The sequence below is a fragment of the Dermacentor variabilis genome, chromosome 2, assembly GCF_050947875.1.
Source record: "Dermacentor variabilis isolate Ectoservices chromosome 2, ASM5094787v1, whole genome shotgun sequence".
NCBI lineage: Eukaryota > Metazoa > Arthropoda > Arachnida > Ixodida > Ixodidae > Dermacentor > Dermacentor variabilis.
Genome location: NC_134569.1, coordinates 161564849 through 161580987, shown reverse-complemented (window position 1 = coordinate 161580987; position 16139 = coordinate 161564849). Strand labels below are relative to the sequence as shown.

The 16139-nt window shown below is 44.2% G+C and overlaps 2 protein-coding genes across 2 annotated transcripts in view; one reads left to right on the top strand and one right to left on the bottom strand.

Moving 5' to 3' along the window:
- LOC142572891 (uncharacterized) overlaps nt 1–8599 on the top strand; it is a 28706-nt gene extending 20107 nt beyond the window's left edge. Inside the window, exons 2-3 of the mRNA XM_075682332.1 lie at nt 3385–3482; nt 8267–8599. Of these exons, the coding sequence (XP_075538447.1) occupies nt 3395–3482; nt 8267–8532 (354 nt within the window). The 5' untranslated portion in view covers nt 3385–3394 and the 3' untranslated portion in view covers nt 8533–8599. The remainder of the gene's footprint in view (nt 1–3384; nt 3483–8266) is intronic.
- LOC142572893 (uncharacterized) overlaps nt 1–16139 on the bottom strand; it is a 220090-nt gene that overhangs the window by 99631 nt on the left and 104320 nt on the right. The window lies entirely within an intron of this gene.

The window sequence follows — 16139 nt, the reverse complement described above, 5'->3', positions numbered from 1 at the left end:
GCTCGTGCTATACCTAAATCAGATTACGACAGTTCTCGCAGTTTCAGTGCGTTGAAGTATACTTTCACTCTGATCACTTAAAAACAAAGACAGTTCGTTTTTTTTCTGTCATAGCCGTGTTCTGCGCATTTGATGTGAATTTTATTAAACGCACGGAGGCCCACTAGCAGATTACATTAGAAAGTTTTTAGCAAGCTTATGTTGCGTGAGCCAACATACATTGCACTCCTTCTAGTCGGTTCTTAGCATCATATCCCTCACAGTCTGCTTTCATGTGCTTTCATGTAACAATCCATCCTAGGCAGTGCCGCAATATGTGGTGCATGTCCAGTGTTTCGTTGTTGAACAAGAACACTCGGGCCAGTTCAGAAGAGTTTCAGGTGTAGGGCCGATGGCCCGGGCTTCTGATGACGTAATGACCACTGCAGCCTGCTATCTCCGAATGAAAACTTTCTCCATCAAAGAAACAATACGCAGAAAAGAGCAAACACACAGGGTCATTATTGCACGCATACTCCAACGAAGAATTATTAACGTTCTGCATCATAAGTACAACGAAAAGCACACAGGGAAAAACCACCACTGATTCATAACATATGAACACTCCATTGTGTTTCAGTGCCACTGAAAATTTCGTAGTGAAGTGGAAAGTCCGACAGACGCTACGGCAAACTCATGGATGGACTGACGTTGAATGCCCAAATGGCAGCAGCTTCCGCTATGAACCGCGTCAGCGACTGCTGCTGCGGTGTCATTTCTGTTATGTTTGATCTAGGCGCTTAATTAGCGTTTTTCATGTTAGAAAATCACTCAATTTTACTTTAGTCATATCTATAGAAACGTTCTTTTCATCCTGTGCGTGCCATTCTTCTACGTTACCCATTCTCCACGCGGATTGCGCTAATATGTGCTGCAGATTCCATCAGCTCTCAGTCAATATCTTGACAGTCTTCATTTAATAGATCAGCCTCAGGCCCGACCACGCTAGATACCGCATACATGTTCTACGAGACGCCAGATCAGGCTTGGCTTTCTTTTTCTCATACTACAGAGTCCAGTCTCCCTCATTGCAAATTCATCGAAAAGTGCACGTGCCTGAACAGAATTGTTTGTTTATTGTTTATTTTCGTTGGCCATTGCGGAACACTGGAGAAGCCTGTGAAGTATTAGGAAATATATGGTGCGCGCAAGGTAGCTCATTTTCTTGTTTTTGGAGATAGCATTCTTCCCAGCAATCTAGGTTCTACTATTGTGTCATGCAATGATCGTCACCCTAAGTTAAGTGAAGCAAGTTAAGAAGCTGTGAGTTAAGTTCATTGTTAAACTTTAAAATCAAGCTGTTATTAACCGGTGCATATCATTATCAATGAACCAGTCTGCTTTCGCAAGTGATACGAGGGATTAGAGTAGACATTTAGGTGCGCCAATCAAAAAGTTCCAATGTCCGCGCAAATGGGTATAGGCAACTGGCTGTTTCAAATGCCGGATGCACAAGGCAAATCAAGATTACACTTGCAAATATTTTGGTTTCATATTATGCTTATTTATGTGTAGATCATGCGTCATTTTCTATTTGATTCCACCTGTGCTTTTCCTATGATTTAACCAGCTGTATATTGAGACGAATTTGTTTTTATATAAAGGTCTCGTTTTTTTTTATACTCCATTCCCAGCTTCCTATAAATCAGCATCTTTACGAGACTAATCCCAAGCACTTCTTTATTCCGAGCTTCGAATACAACTACATGTTTCTGTACAACCGTTTATGCATTATATCGACGTGCTAATGAGGAAATTTATCACACAATAAATGATTTACAGCCAATCCCGAAGAAAGATACTGCCGCAAAAAATGACACAGGCGTTGACGCAGGAAGTAGTATTCTTTTCTTTTTTCACCGAGTGTACTTGATCAGCTTTATTTATACGCTTGATCACATGTGCGCAGTTTTACTGCTGTCATTTGTTTTCTTATATTTCGAGTGCGTTTATAACTATAGAAGGCGAACTTCAACTTCTGCGGAATTTTTGAACTTCCTTGTGTGTTTTTGTTATAACAGGGCTGCATAACTTAACAAGACTATTGAAATATAATTGACTTCAAGCGCAGTGACCTCTGTGTTCGTCTTGCTGTGAAATGCATTTCCTTGCTCAAATGTCCATGTACTGTGGATTGCGTACACCCGCGGCAATGGCATTATTCAAAAGACTTAGCAAGATAGACCGAAACTGCTTTCTTAATCACATGTGAACGGCACCATTTCAGAACACATACAACGGCCATAACTAAAATTGATTGCCATGGCGCGGAGTAATTTCTAAATGTTCAACATATAGAGTAGCACTTTGGAGGATTTTTCCCTCACTTGCAGGCGGTCGGAAACAGGGCCAAGGCTTGTCTATGCTATTAGAGCGAGTAGAATGTTATCAAGATTTCAAGAGCGCTGGGCTTTTTCCCCCACGTAATTTAGCCAGATTGCGATAACTGTAGTTTCTCGATAATAATGGACTGGGAGGAACGCTTCAACGTTATCTCTGTTTTGAAGCGGTATGCTTGTCGGGAGGATTTTCCCTCGAACGCAACTGCCAGGGCTATAAATGCGTTTCCATGGAGCACAATTTCAGTCGCAGTAATTCGTCGGCGTCAACAGACCACGTACCTCGCAGATCTTCTGTCCTTACCAACCAGGTGCGGTATTGCATGAACGTTTATGCAGTGTACTTTCATGTCTCCTTTATTGTGGGGGTTATTACACAGAAAAAGAAATCGTAAGGGGATTTGTAAATTCTGCCTGTGACTTAAGCCACCTTCCCACAGCACAAATAACGAAGTTGTCCCTGCAGACACTTTCTACATTTCGAAAACTCTTTGTGATTGTAAAACAGCTGCAATAGCACCGTACTGAGCCCTGCTATTACAGAAATTGCGCATTTTGTACACGGTGGTTGATAGCCAATAGGTCCATTAATTAATGTCTGCATCAAACCTTATTGCCTATAAAGATACTCAAAATTAAGTCGGACATGCATGTGAACGAACACGAAACGCAACACACACACAGAAATACATAGATACATATATATATATATATATATATATATATATATATATATATATATATATATATATATATATATATATGTACATATCACTTTATATTTAGATGTAGCAGGGTCGCGCTGAGCAAACTTTGTGTGTTTAATCTTGAAGGGCGGAACTTGTCGATAGACTGACACCCTGTGTAAAATATTTTACTAAAACTATGATTTTTCTGAAGCTATAGCTCCACCGCTAGGAAGGGGGGGAGTATGTTTGCGACTAAGGTTTTCGTGCTTCTTTCTAACGAAAAAAAAATCTGTCTGTTCATTTTCATTCCACGACAGGTGCAGCAAAATGAGGTCAGCGTTGCTGGTTTTTGTCCTTGCTTTAGCTGTCGCCACTCCTTGCATCGCGCACCCCACAAGTGAAACCAAACAGAAGGGTAAGAACGCATTATCTGATAAACGTATTGTGGTGCAACTTGAAATAACCTATGTGACAACAGAGAGGCAGCAGGAAGAGCGCCAGTCTTCTGCCTAATTTTATTCCAAGTGCAACACCCCCCAGGCAGCACACCAGCATTGGTCCAACCATGGCCCAATGCTGGCAGAAATTGGTACCAATATTGGACCAACGTTGGCATATTGGCAAAGTGCAACCCAATCCAATGCTGGCCCAGCGTTAAAGCCAAGATTGGACCAATGTTATGCCAATGCAACAGCCATCGTTATGCCAGCGTAGGACCAGCGTTAAAGCCAAGATTGGACCAATGTTATGCCAATGCAGCAGCCATCGTGCTACCAGCGTAGGACCAGCGTTAAAGCCAAGATTGGACCAATGTTATGCCAATGCAGCAGCCCTTGTGCTGCCAGCGTAGGGCCAGTGTTGAGCCATATCGTTGCCATTATTATTGCCAGCTTTGAGGCAATGCCCTTTGCATGACGAATATTTTAGATACGCTGGCTCTAGAGCACGCAGCCATTCTTACCGCAAACCTTTTGCTAGAGGCATTTTTATAGCAATTGTCCCCATTCCGTCTCCCTCAATAGTAGCTAGGAAAGCTCGACAAAAAGATGTCAAGAAGCAGAAGTCATCTATACTTGCAAATAATAATAAAAGGATACTGAAATTGACTTTTATGACAGTTTATTTGCGAATAAATGTTCACAAACAGGCATTTTCCGTGGACCTGGATGGGTGACGCTCGGTTATCTTCAAACAGTTTATTTACAGGCACTGCCCTCAGGATAGGAATTGGGCAAGGTGCCGAGGACGGTAGGCCGGCCAGGGGTTTCAGGGCAGGGAGCTGATGTCGGTAGGCAGGTTGGTCAGTGCTTGGATGACGGCGGGCTGATCAAGCCCCCGAGGACCACGATAACGCGGTGGTTTCGTTGAAACTGCTACCATTTCCCGTAGCGACTTCACCATTACTTGGAGATGCTTGCACTGTAAAATAAAAAGAAACATTATCAGAGATGTTGGTATAACAAATGTATGTCGCAGTGTTTTCATTTGAAAAATCGCCATACCGCAACAATATTATGAGTCTGAGCAGAGAGGTCGAAGAGGTGAATCAAGAAACTTTCTTGCAAGATTTGTCAGGTGACACTTTTTAATATTTCAACATATATAGCATATTTCGTAGGTGTAACAGAATATTTAGAACAAACATGAAATGCGCAGGATCCGTCCGCCTTGTTTACACCCCACACCTATTCAGCGTAACACTTTATAATTAAAAAAATGCAGCAAAACCTGCTACAGCACAAAAAGCCTAGTATCAGACTGTCTAGGCAGAATGCGGACTTCGCGCGAAATTTTTTATGTGGAAACAGAGAAGTTCCTTCAGGAAACATAGCAAAGGAGGCATTTATTATACGAAAAGAAATACTGCCGGCTGGAAATAATGCTTGACCTAGAACTGTGAGAAGAAGCGCGGTTCCTCGGTATCACTAGCAGGATCAGGCAGCGCGCATGGCTTAATAAAATCATAGTCCTGGAGTTTTGGGCGAAATTCACAGAGATTTACACGTGTTTTACTCCGGGCACTATTCAAAGGCTGCGAATAAAAAAGAGCTATGTAATTACAGGCACTCTACATTAGCCAGGGCTGTTTCAGTAATATATATACCGCCTCATATTGATTGGGTGATATTGCTGCCTATAAAAGATATACATGCGCAAAACAAATGCACTCACCATTGCAAGATCCACGCTTCTGTGTATCCGAGTTCATCCCACATCGAAGACGGTGGCCACGAGCGCCGAATTTTTTTCTGGTTGTTGTTTCGCCTATATTAATTCTAACACTCACAAAAATTCGTGGCCACTTTGCTGTGTATTTCAATATGCAGGCTTCTCAGTAGGAATGACGACCGCAAGCGAGCATTTTTCCGGATAGGAGTGCGCTGACAAACACGGACAAGACGGCAAGCACTCAGGTGGTGTTGCACCCAGTCGGCGTGCTAGCGACGCATAGAAGGAAAGAGTGAAAGGAAAGGGTGAATGAAGAAAACGGTGTAAACGCCACTTTCCCCCGCTGGACCTAGCCCGACCGCGTTCCTTGAGCGGCAGCGACGGAGTGAGACAAGGAGGACAATAGTGACCCCACCGCTTTTCCCCGTGCTTCCGAGAGCAGCCAATTCGACACAGCAGCTTATAGCTGCCGGAGCGCTTGACTGATAGCTTTGACCAGGCACACGTGGGTGCGTGGGGGAGAGGCAAGTGGGGGCTGAAGGACGAAAAGTTAGGCGGAAAAAGAATCCGGAATGCGCCGTGCCAACTACAGGCAAAGACATGACGAAAAGCCAAAACGTGGAATAATTTTTTTTTCTGTCAGGGGCATTGATACAAGGAGCTTACTACACATGCACGAAAAAACAAATATATTGGAATAGGAGCATGAAGATTATGTCACCGCAACATGCCATGGATGCTAAACAAACAAACAAAAGTTTCACTAATACATATGCGCTCCATCTCGATGCAATATAAAACGGTTCCATCAACTCTGTGGCACTGTAATTCTCGATTCTCCTCGGAATCCTGATCCTCCAAAGCCGCGGAGCGTACATGCAAAATATACAATCCGCAGACAAATTCGCAATACCGTTGCTTCTTATGGAAAGCTCATGTTCCCATGCACGATCAATAAAGCAGCTACTAATTTTAGCGACTGTCCGTGCTTGCTACGTGGTGCACTGGCTTTTCTCTTTAGGGGACGCATTTCGGTGAACGCGAAGTACAAAAATGGCGGTGTACCATGTGTGGAGTTGACATGAAAGAGCATATTTCTGGTTCCTGCGCAGTGTGCCTGTGATCAATGCGTTAGTTTTCAAAACACGTTGTTCAATATCAGCAAGTCGTAGAGCACTAAAAACCGACAAGGCGGAAATTGGCTTATTACGGGCCAATGTCCTCCAAAGAAAGCCAACTTGTAACCCATATTGGCAAATCCGTACGAAAGTCGGTCCAATAATTCCCACCTTGTCGAACGGCAGTGCCAATATTGTTTACTGACTGTGTAATGTGGGCCAACATTGGATCTCTATCAGAATGGCACAGCCAATATTGTTTACTGACTGTGTATTGTGGGCCAACGTTGGATCTCTATCAGAATGGCACAGCCAATATCCGCGCTACGCTGTTAACCTAAGGCCATCATTGGGCCAGGATTCAGAATGGCACTGCCAATATTGGAACCACGCTGTTAATCTTAGGCCGTCATTGGACCAGGAAGTGCCAATATGTTTCCAACGTTGGCCCGACCTGACGTGCCGCCTGGGCCAACTCTAAATTCTTGATGCGCTTAAAGCGCAACAAGCGCAGATCGCTTATCATAATACGGTATCTCACAATCACAGTCACATTTGTAGAGTGGAATGAATGGAACCGTGAGGGGGGGGGATTACGTTTAAGTTTTGCAGAAGTTCTACAAATCGCCTCTGATCAAAAGCATAATTATCGTAATTAAGCTAAATTATTCAAAGAGGCGGACATTAATTGCACGAGAAAGCGAAACGCGTAATAAACTAGTGAACAAAAATGTACGTAGCAACTCCCTATATACTATGACAGATTTGTAATTTACGAATAACAGCCGGTGAGTTGCAAGGCGTGCTCACATGGGATAAACTCTCATGACGGGAACAGAATACTTTTTGCTAATGTCCAAAATCAAGATAGCGGCTCACATATGGAATAGCACACTGTGGTATAAAGTTTGTAAACAGGGATAAGGTGCCTCAGAAAGGCTGGCCAACGTTTTGATAGGAGGACCCATCTTTTCAAAGGCCTAACTTCGTGAAAGGACTTATCTTCGTCTTCGCCTTTGAAGAAGATAGGTCCTCCTATCGAAACGTTGGCATGGCTTTCTGAGGCACCTTATCACTGTTTACAATCTTTATGCCATACTATTTCCCATTGTATGGGACGAAAAATAAGCCCGTTCCAGTCGCTTTTATGATTACATGCACATAAGAGCGTTTTCGTAAAAAATGTAAGTAGAGAAATTGCCTTTTTAAGGCTAGTTTAATGTCACATATCTCGAGAGTTCTGTCTTCTGGGAAATTTATTTCAAGTGAATATGCCTTGCAATCTTACCAACTACAATTGAAAATATTTACTATGTACTTGCCTTGAAGTAAATGATAAAGAAGGTAATTAGTACGTTTTGTTAATAAGTGGAACATGTGTTTCGGTTTGTAGGACCAGTAACGTCCGACTGAGTGAATGATCTTCCTCTAGGGCTAGAATTATTGCAGCTAACAAAGGCGATTTTCAATTATTCTCTAAAACATAGAAGTTATCGCCCTTTGTATTGTGATCAACATTTATTTTGATTGAAAGAAGAATACCGTAAAAAGCACAAGAACATTTATATTTCTTTGTCTTTGCTTTTGGAATCATAATCATAAATTTTACGCAATGGTGCATAACCAGACCACACCTCAAAAAGTGCTCGGCCAAACATATCGGAGCTGTTTTGCGCTGGTACGCCTTCACTCGTTTAATTTATGGACATGGGCCTTCGTTGGAGTGGTCGTGGATATTGGGTTACATTGTAGGTAATAATTTATAAAAGAAACGAAATTTCAGCATATGGGCAGTCTGTAGTTGAAATTTTTTTACGTTTTCTCAGCCTTTTTATTCTTGTTTGTGTGGAGGACGTCCCCTAGATGTCACTCAAAGCAATATTTCAAGCCAACTTTCCGTTTTTATTTACAGACGCAGAAGAGAACTCACTCAAACAAGATGGATGTGCTTTGGAAACGCTGGGAAAGATTTTGCAAGGAAAAGATACCACGACGGAAGGCCGTGCAGCTCTGGCTGAACTCGCGAGTCAACTAGGGCCCTTCCATGGCACGGACACCCAACTGGATGAGAATGCCTCTGAGTACTTCTTCAAGAAGATCCGGAGGGTGGTCGAGAACGTGGCTAAAGTAGTTGTAGTAAACAAAGCTGCTGCTGCCGTCGGTGGAATGATTGGATAAAAATGATTAGTAACGTGAATCCCCATCTTCGCTTTATAAATTTTATGTATTGCAATAAGGCGAACAATTTCGGCGTGGTTTTCTTTCGTTCACATAGATAAAACTAAGAACTCATAAAACAGCACTTCACTAAGTCACCACTTATGTAAGTTGCCATTTTTCTCGCCTGATGTTGTGGCCATCTTCATAAGTAATAAAACACATACAAGTATGCATAACCAAATGGTAGCAATGCCAGCGTCATAACAGGATGCTCACGCTGCCTCTTAAATTTACGGCCTCACAAGTTAGAACTGGCGCTCAGTCTGTGACAAACTAACCGGAAATCTTAGTAATTTGCACATTGGTTTCTGCAACGTCATTTAGCACAGCCCGTCTAACGAAAATCACATGAATCTAGAAGCATTTGAAAACTTCGTCAGTCAAAGAAAATCACAGACCCGGAATGCTTTTACCTATTACAACAGCACTGTCGCCCACTGCGATATATGCCACGCTATGAGGACCACATGTGCCCTCCAAACACAATGGCTTATCTTAGTGCACCTATAACTGCCCCTGAAACGCGTGCGCTGCTAGCCGACATTCGCTGCAACACATTCCTTGATGTCGACGGAATGCGGCATTCGCCGCACCATAATTTTTCTGATTCTGACACCAATCAACGTATGAGGCATGGGAATCCGATCCCTATCAGAATAGTGAAAAGAGACCGCAGTCGTTCTGGTTCCCACACATGGAAACCCTTCTTCTTAGATAACATGTTCCCTATTTATCTCACCTCGTGCTTCGGTCAACTGCTCGAGAAATTTGTGCAGCTCTGCCTACCCAAATTTTTTTCTGACACCTACGCGCTTCCTGAGATCGTTCGTGGCTGCATTGGTACCATGTATAGTTATGACATAGTATTATGCCCAAAACAGGATGTCATAGACTTATGATGTTTGGCACAATACTGCGTCTTGTTAGCTGTAGACCTCAAAGGGGCGTTCGCTAACCGAGCCCACGATTTGACTATTGCATTGAATAGTTACTAGCTGCTCCCTGCGGCACAAAGGCGTGCAACTAGACTCGCAACTTCGTGGCCGATCTGCCAGCTTTGTAATTGGTAATCTCCTCTCTGCCTCTGAACCAGTAGCTCACTGTAGCACTCCACAAGGCTCCATCCTCTCTCCCTTCCTATTAAATATTATGTTGCTTTACGTGCCGAAACCACGATCTGATTATGAGGCACGCCGTAGTGGAGCACTCTGGAGTAATCTCGACCACCTGAGGTTCTTTACCGTGCACGTAAATCTAAGCACACCGGTGTTTCCCTTTTCGAATCATCAAAATGCGGCCGCCGTGGCCGGGGTTTGATGCCGTGGCCTCGTGCTTAGCAGCCCAACACCACAGCCACTAAGGAACCACGGAGGGTTCCCCTTCTATTCAACCTTGCCATGCGAGGTCTGCTTCTGCTTTTTAATGTGATCTCGGATGTTCGCCATGGCGTGCGTTTACTTAGACTATTTCACTTTCGGAGTAACGACCGGCTCTTTCGCACACGCTGAAAGCTGGTAGCAGGAAGCAACTACTACCATCGCTCAATATATACGGTGGGGAAGTCTGTTACGCTCGTCTTCCCAATCGGGACTACTTGTCACAAAGCACAGCCGAGGACAACGAGACCTGCCTCTTAGATGCCAAACCCATTCCATGTAAATTCTTAGTGTGAGTGGTTGGTTTCACATTAAAAGCAAACGCAAAATGAACACAGAAGTTACCTTCGTCAAGTTTCCCCCCAATGTGACCAAATAATGCATGTGCTTCGGTGGGTCTCTAGAGGCTTACATCACTTTAAAGAGACAGCTGCCACCCACCCTGGTTCCTCAGTAGCTATGGTGTTGGGCTGCTGAGCACGAGGTCACGGGATCGAATTCCGGCCACGGTAGCCGCATTTCGATGGGGGCGAAATGCGAAAACACCCGTGTACTTAGATTTAGGTTCACTTTGAAGAACCCCAGCTGGTCGAAATTTCCGGGGTCCTCCCCTACGGCGTGCCTCATAATCAGAAAGTGGTTTTGGCACGTAAAACCCCATAATTTAATTAAAGAGACACATGCCTTCGGTCTTGCTCAGACTTGATAGACTCACGCCTCCAACCACCCTATCACAACCTAATGCGCACTGAACACATAAGTATATCTAGACTTCTGAGGAAAGCGCACAGATTTGCACATGGCCTTGCTACAGCAACTGACCAGCAATGGCTGGTGGACCGTGCGGAGGCGGCGGCGGCTCCTCTGGCGCCCTGGACTAGGGCTCCACCATCTAAACATAACTGGTCTCTAGGATCTTGCAATAAAGTTTATTGAATCAAGTAGCTCACCTTCAAGAAGGCTTGAGACCACTGCCGGAAGCTTTCGGGCTAGAGCAGGGTCCGCGCGTCAGTAGCGGCAGCAGCAAGATACAGGCGACGGATTTAAAAAAATGGCTGTGGCTTAGCTAAGGTTAAGCCCAGGATGCGAAGCATACTAGCCTATATTTTAGTTGTTGAACCACTGTTTAGCCTGGTGAACTGCTGTTGCTTGGCTATATTTGGTTCGGCTAGACGAAGAAACAACTCATGCGTTACTCTGCTTCGCCTTCAAGAGTGGAACGCGACAGCGTTCCCGTCGACCCGCCAAGGGGTGTAAGACAATGGGCTACGGCGCAGCGACTACGCGCCCCGCATTGTACGCGGTGAGCGTCGAGCAACGCAGCGTTCGGCGCGGCAACGCAATGTGCGACTGAGCAAGCGACGCACGCCTGAGCCTTAGAAACAGCTCGTTTCTAAGGCAACACCGCATTCACTAGAGGCGCTTTTGTACCGCTTTGAAGCATCGTACTCGTGGCTCAGTGGTAGCGTCTCCGCGTCACACTCCGGAGACCCTGGTTCGATTCCCACCCAGCCCATCTTGCAAGAGTTGAGCCAGAGCCACCTAGAAACAAGCGCAGCTGCTTATATACCGCCGCGGCGCCGCGAGCGACGGCGCGAGTTGGAGCCCCGTTTCTCCTCTGTCGTGACGTCACGGTGTCACGTGGTCAGCCTTGAAGGCGACGCCGCGAGCGACGGCGCGAGTTGGAGCCCCGTTTCTCCTCTGTCGTGACGTCACGGTATCACGTGGCATTGAAGGCGACACCGCCGCGCCTGAGGAGCTGGGTTGAGCTCTAGTAATATGCTTCGCATAAAACATGGGGAACGTAGTCATGGGCAAGGCCGCATGCTACGTGCTGCTGGGTTAGAGTACTAAAGTCACGCAGAGGTGCCTGTGCAACGTTAAAGAGCAACGTGGGTCGCCGTGCTGCGCAGAAACAACGCACTTCTCGCTTGCTTCACGGTTCTGAAGTGAAACAACCTAGGCTGTAATGATACATGCGAAAAGAACGGAACACATCCCTGGATATTCCCATTCCCCAGTCAAATTCACAAACTGCAATTTTCGCTCTCAACGAATAACCGTGTGTCGAAGGTGCACATTCCCGCCCATGGCGTCATTAGCCGAAACTTATACCAGAAACGCTCTACCAAAGCTTATTATGGCTTAAAGAACGCACAGTGAGCCAAAAAACGCATAAATTAGCTAAGTAGAGCTTCAAATAGACAATAACACTGCGATAGAGTCTATTCATTTAAAACAGATGTTTACCTGGTGACAAGCCTACCATACAACTACAAGCCAATGCAATGGTAACGGAAATCGTACACGGTGGACACACGACCGACACATAGCGCGACCAAATATAATACCCACACCATACAAAAATGAAAGTATCTCATTGAGACCAATGCCACAAAGAAACGACCAGTCCAAAACATAGGTCCTCGCAAAGGTACGAGTGTTGTTTGCAACGCAAACAAATTCAGCGGACACAGCTATCCTGATGCTATTGCTTTCCAGTTCTACTGCATTATGCTCGCTGAGGTGCAACGTACAAACGCAGTTTCTCTACATGCTTATTAGGCTTTGCATGCCTTCTTTTTCAAATTTACAAATGTGCTTTTCTAGCGTGAGACAGAGAGGCCAAGATCTTTGCTAATGTGTCTCTTCCTACAGCATGAAACAACGTGCGTCCTATATCTTTGCTGTTATTCTTCTCTTATTGCCTGTTTGCATTGTATGAAGTTTCCAAACAGCTAACAAATATGAAACAGCAAAAACAATATTAGGTGCAATAACTAACGGCCGCAGTGAGGAGAGGTCGATTGAAGTTTCTTTGCGTAGTCAGAGATCCAACCATGTTCAAGCACACAGAATTCTTGCATGTTGTGTATCTCAATCAACCGTGCCATACAATCACAAAACCGTGCGCATGTGCTAGTAGGACATCCGTGTCGCCAAGGTAGCCCACCTTTGGAAGAGCCACAAGCTGTGGATGCCGCTAAATCATGAATACATAATAAGAAAACTCGTCATCACTCCTTATGCCCAAATGCCTAATTATCTAGAGCAGCGAGAAATTCGTTAATGAGCGCGCTCTGAAAGAGGTCCCTAAAATTTCCTCTTATCAGAGATTAAAAACTCGGTGAACATGCCGTTTTTTTTTTTGCATAAGACAACGAGACTTTTGGTGTAGCAAATTTATATTCGGGACGAAGCCTCGGTGATGTGTGCCATTTCTTAAGTTTAATGTTAGTAGCGTTTACATGCACGAATAAATCGTGCTGCCAATTCTGACGGCAGCCGTCGCTTCAGCTACCATGCGATTTATTTTGTAATGACAGAGAAAGCGATAGCGCTGTCATTTCAGTCACATAAAACTAGCGAATCAGGCTTCCACTACCGGTGGATTCCCCTGATTTCGAAGTTATGAGAGGATAGCGGACTCGACACATAAGTTCTTAGGCGATTGTGCTGTCCGTAAACATGTCGATTCACTTCAGCACAGAAATGGTAGGATGAGGCCCATAGCCGAACGCGCACTCAAACCTTGCTTGAGGGCTAATGAATCGTAATCGCTTGGAAAAGTTTGAAGCCATGAATCAGATTGCGTTTGTCTAAAGAATGTCATCGCGAAGTTGCTTCATAACGACAAAATCAAAACGGTAGCAGAAGTAGATGAAACCAAAGAGATCGTGCAGAAGTCATACCGCCTGCAGTGTTTGTTGTTCTCGTCGTTATGTCATCTGATTTTTGAGTAGATTTCATCCTGTCCGATTACGGTTCTTTAACGTTTCATACACACACGTTAAGCTAAATATCTTCAATTGACCTGCACAATAATATCCTCCCAAAAATGTCTTCTGTTTACGTCGGTAAGCTCTCATCCGCAATTATAAAACTGTGCAGTAATTGAGAAGAGAGTAACATTGTACTTCACAAAGATTACTTTGAGCTTTTGTTTGAACGGCCGCAGCAAAAGCTGTGGTTTCCAAGATCACATTTCAGTGCCAAGTTCTTTTAAAATTTTCATATATACGTGGGAATGAATTTGTCAAGCGGTCTCGCAGACAGATGCTGTACATTGAAACAAAAGTTTGCGTATTTGCGAGGTTACCCTGAGGTTCGGGACCAAGTAGTGGTGGAAGAGGACAAAAAGAATAAATATGCACAGAGAAAGTAATCCGTTGACACTCAAGCGAAATATGTTCGCATGGTGCTGCTCCTTCGGAATGCTCGACATTCTCACACTTGGATTATACCTTTTAATAAATGTTAAACGGTATTCGCGCATACTAGCGCCACCGATAAATAAGTGACAAATGAACAATACAATTTAACATTGAGGTGATTGTTTAATGCGTTTAGAAATGACCGAATGCCAAAACAGTTTCTTTTCTTTTTTTCCCGTCTTCAAAGGCAGCGTAATCAAGTCTAATGGCGACAACGCGAACAGCCTTATAGATTGGAATGCCTTTCCCTAAATCTTCGCCTGTGCGCATGATATTCATCCGTAAGTACTCGGTTGTCTTAACATCAAGGCCGTCTTCCGAGGCATTAAAAAGCTGAAGAGTGGAGACAACATCACCTAGGTTGTCATTCGTGTCTACCAGCGTTCCCTTGCTTTGTAGTAGCTGTCCTAAAGCTCCTAGGGTCTTGGAGCCCTGCTACGTCCTTCACTACTTCCGCGAAAGAGAGGGCAGCAGTTATCTCGGGCTGCTTTAAACCTGCCCTATTGCATTGCCTAATCATTGCTAACTCAAGAAACTGGAGAGTGCCAAAGTATAATTTTGCTTCGTAATATGCCTGTGATCACCGCAGAACGTAGTAATCAAAGGATGCCATATTATGATTAGTGTAAGACGCAGTGAAATGGTGGCATTTTCTTCCACTAGCGTAACTATTGTTTTCATATAATACCTCTAACAAACCTTAGCACACTATCTTGAAGAACATTTACTTGCCATGGGTGCAAGTGATCTTATCGTACTTGACATAGGACTTCAAGGGCATTCGAAAAACGGTTTAGGTGGAGGCTAATAGAGCAGCTGATTGCACTGTACATTTGTGTCTTCGTTTTAGTAAAAATAAATGTGCAGTGATAGTTCCATTAGATAAACTCGTCCCACTTGAGGAAGAGTTTTGCCCTCCTGGGCACAAACATTTTGCGACAGTATGCTCAGAGAGTCAGTGCCAGCAATACTATAGATGGGGATGTAATGAAAAAAAACCTTTAACATAGATTCAGGTGCACGTTAAATAACTCCAGGCCGTGAAAATTAAACCGGAGACGTCCCACTTCGGCGTGCTTCATAATCAGATTGTGATACTGACACGTTCACCCCCTAATTTTAAATTTCAAGGACACTTTCCCCTGAGGTTGCATAAGCAGATCAAATATTCATTCAGGAATATGATCAGAGAATAGGAACGCTCAGTTTCGATAAAAGCTAATCATGAATCGAATTGACTACGCAGTCGTTTTTTTTTTCTTTTCAAATGGATTTCTATGCGCTCGTGTACTCATATACCGGAATTCACACGTGTCGTTCTCGCGGAAAACACACAGATAAGGAAGCCGTGAAAACCATGAAAAACCCTGCCTTTGTCGGTCATGAGTACTGGAAGATAACGCACACTTGTTTATGCAGGCACCGCAATCTCTGCGGAGTCGCGTCAGATTAGCATAGCATTCAGCACGCTTGATACTTTGTTGTTTTTCAGCCCTAGAGTCACGCACCATTAGCTGAGCATAAGTTTGCTTCATTTAGTGTTTCAAGGTGCATCGCATGCTTGACATAAATGTTCCGCTGATATTAGGAATTTTGAAAAGGGAACGCCTTCTTCATTTGTTTCAAATGTCCAAGTATTTGCGGAAATTGACAGAAGTAATAATTTGGCGATTGGCGAGACAAGTAAACTTCTCCGAGGCGAAGGCGTTTCCCTATACTGGTGAGAGGTGTGATGAGCAGCAACTGCGTTGATAAAACGGATGCGTTAAACCTACTCCACCGAAGCATGTGGGATAGCCTACAGCAACTAATATAGTCGCCCATCATGAAGGAATTTTTCTAAGCGTAGCAAGAAGCGCTCAAACGTGCATACAAGATGGACACATCAGGTTGTGTGTGTGTGCGTTTATTTTTCTTACTGTGTGGAACAGCCGGAATAGGCTCAGCAGAACATAATATTCGAAGTGCATTTAAT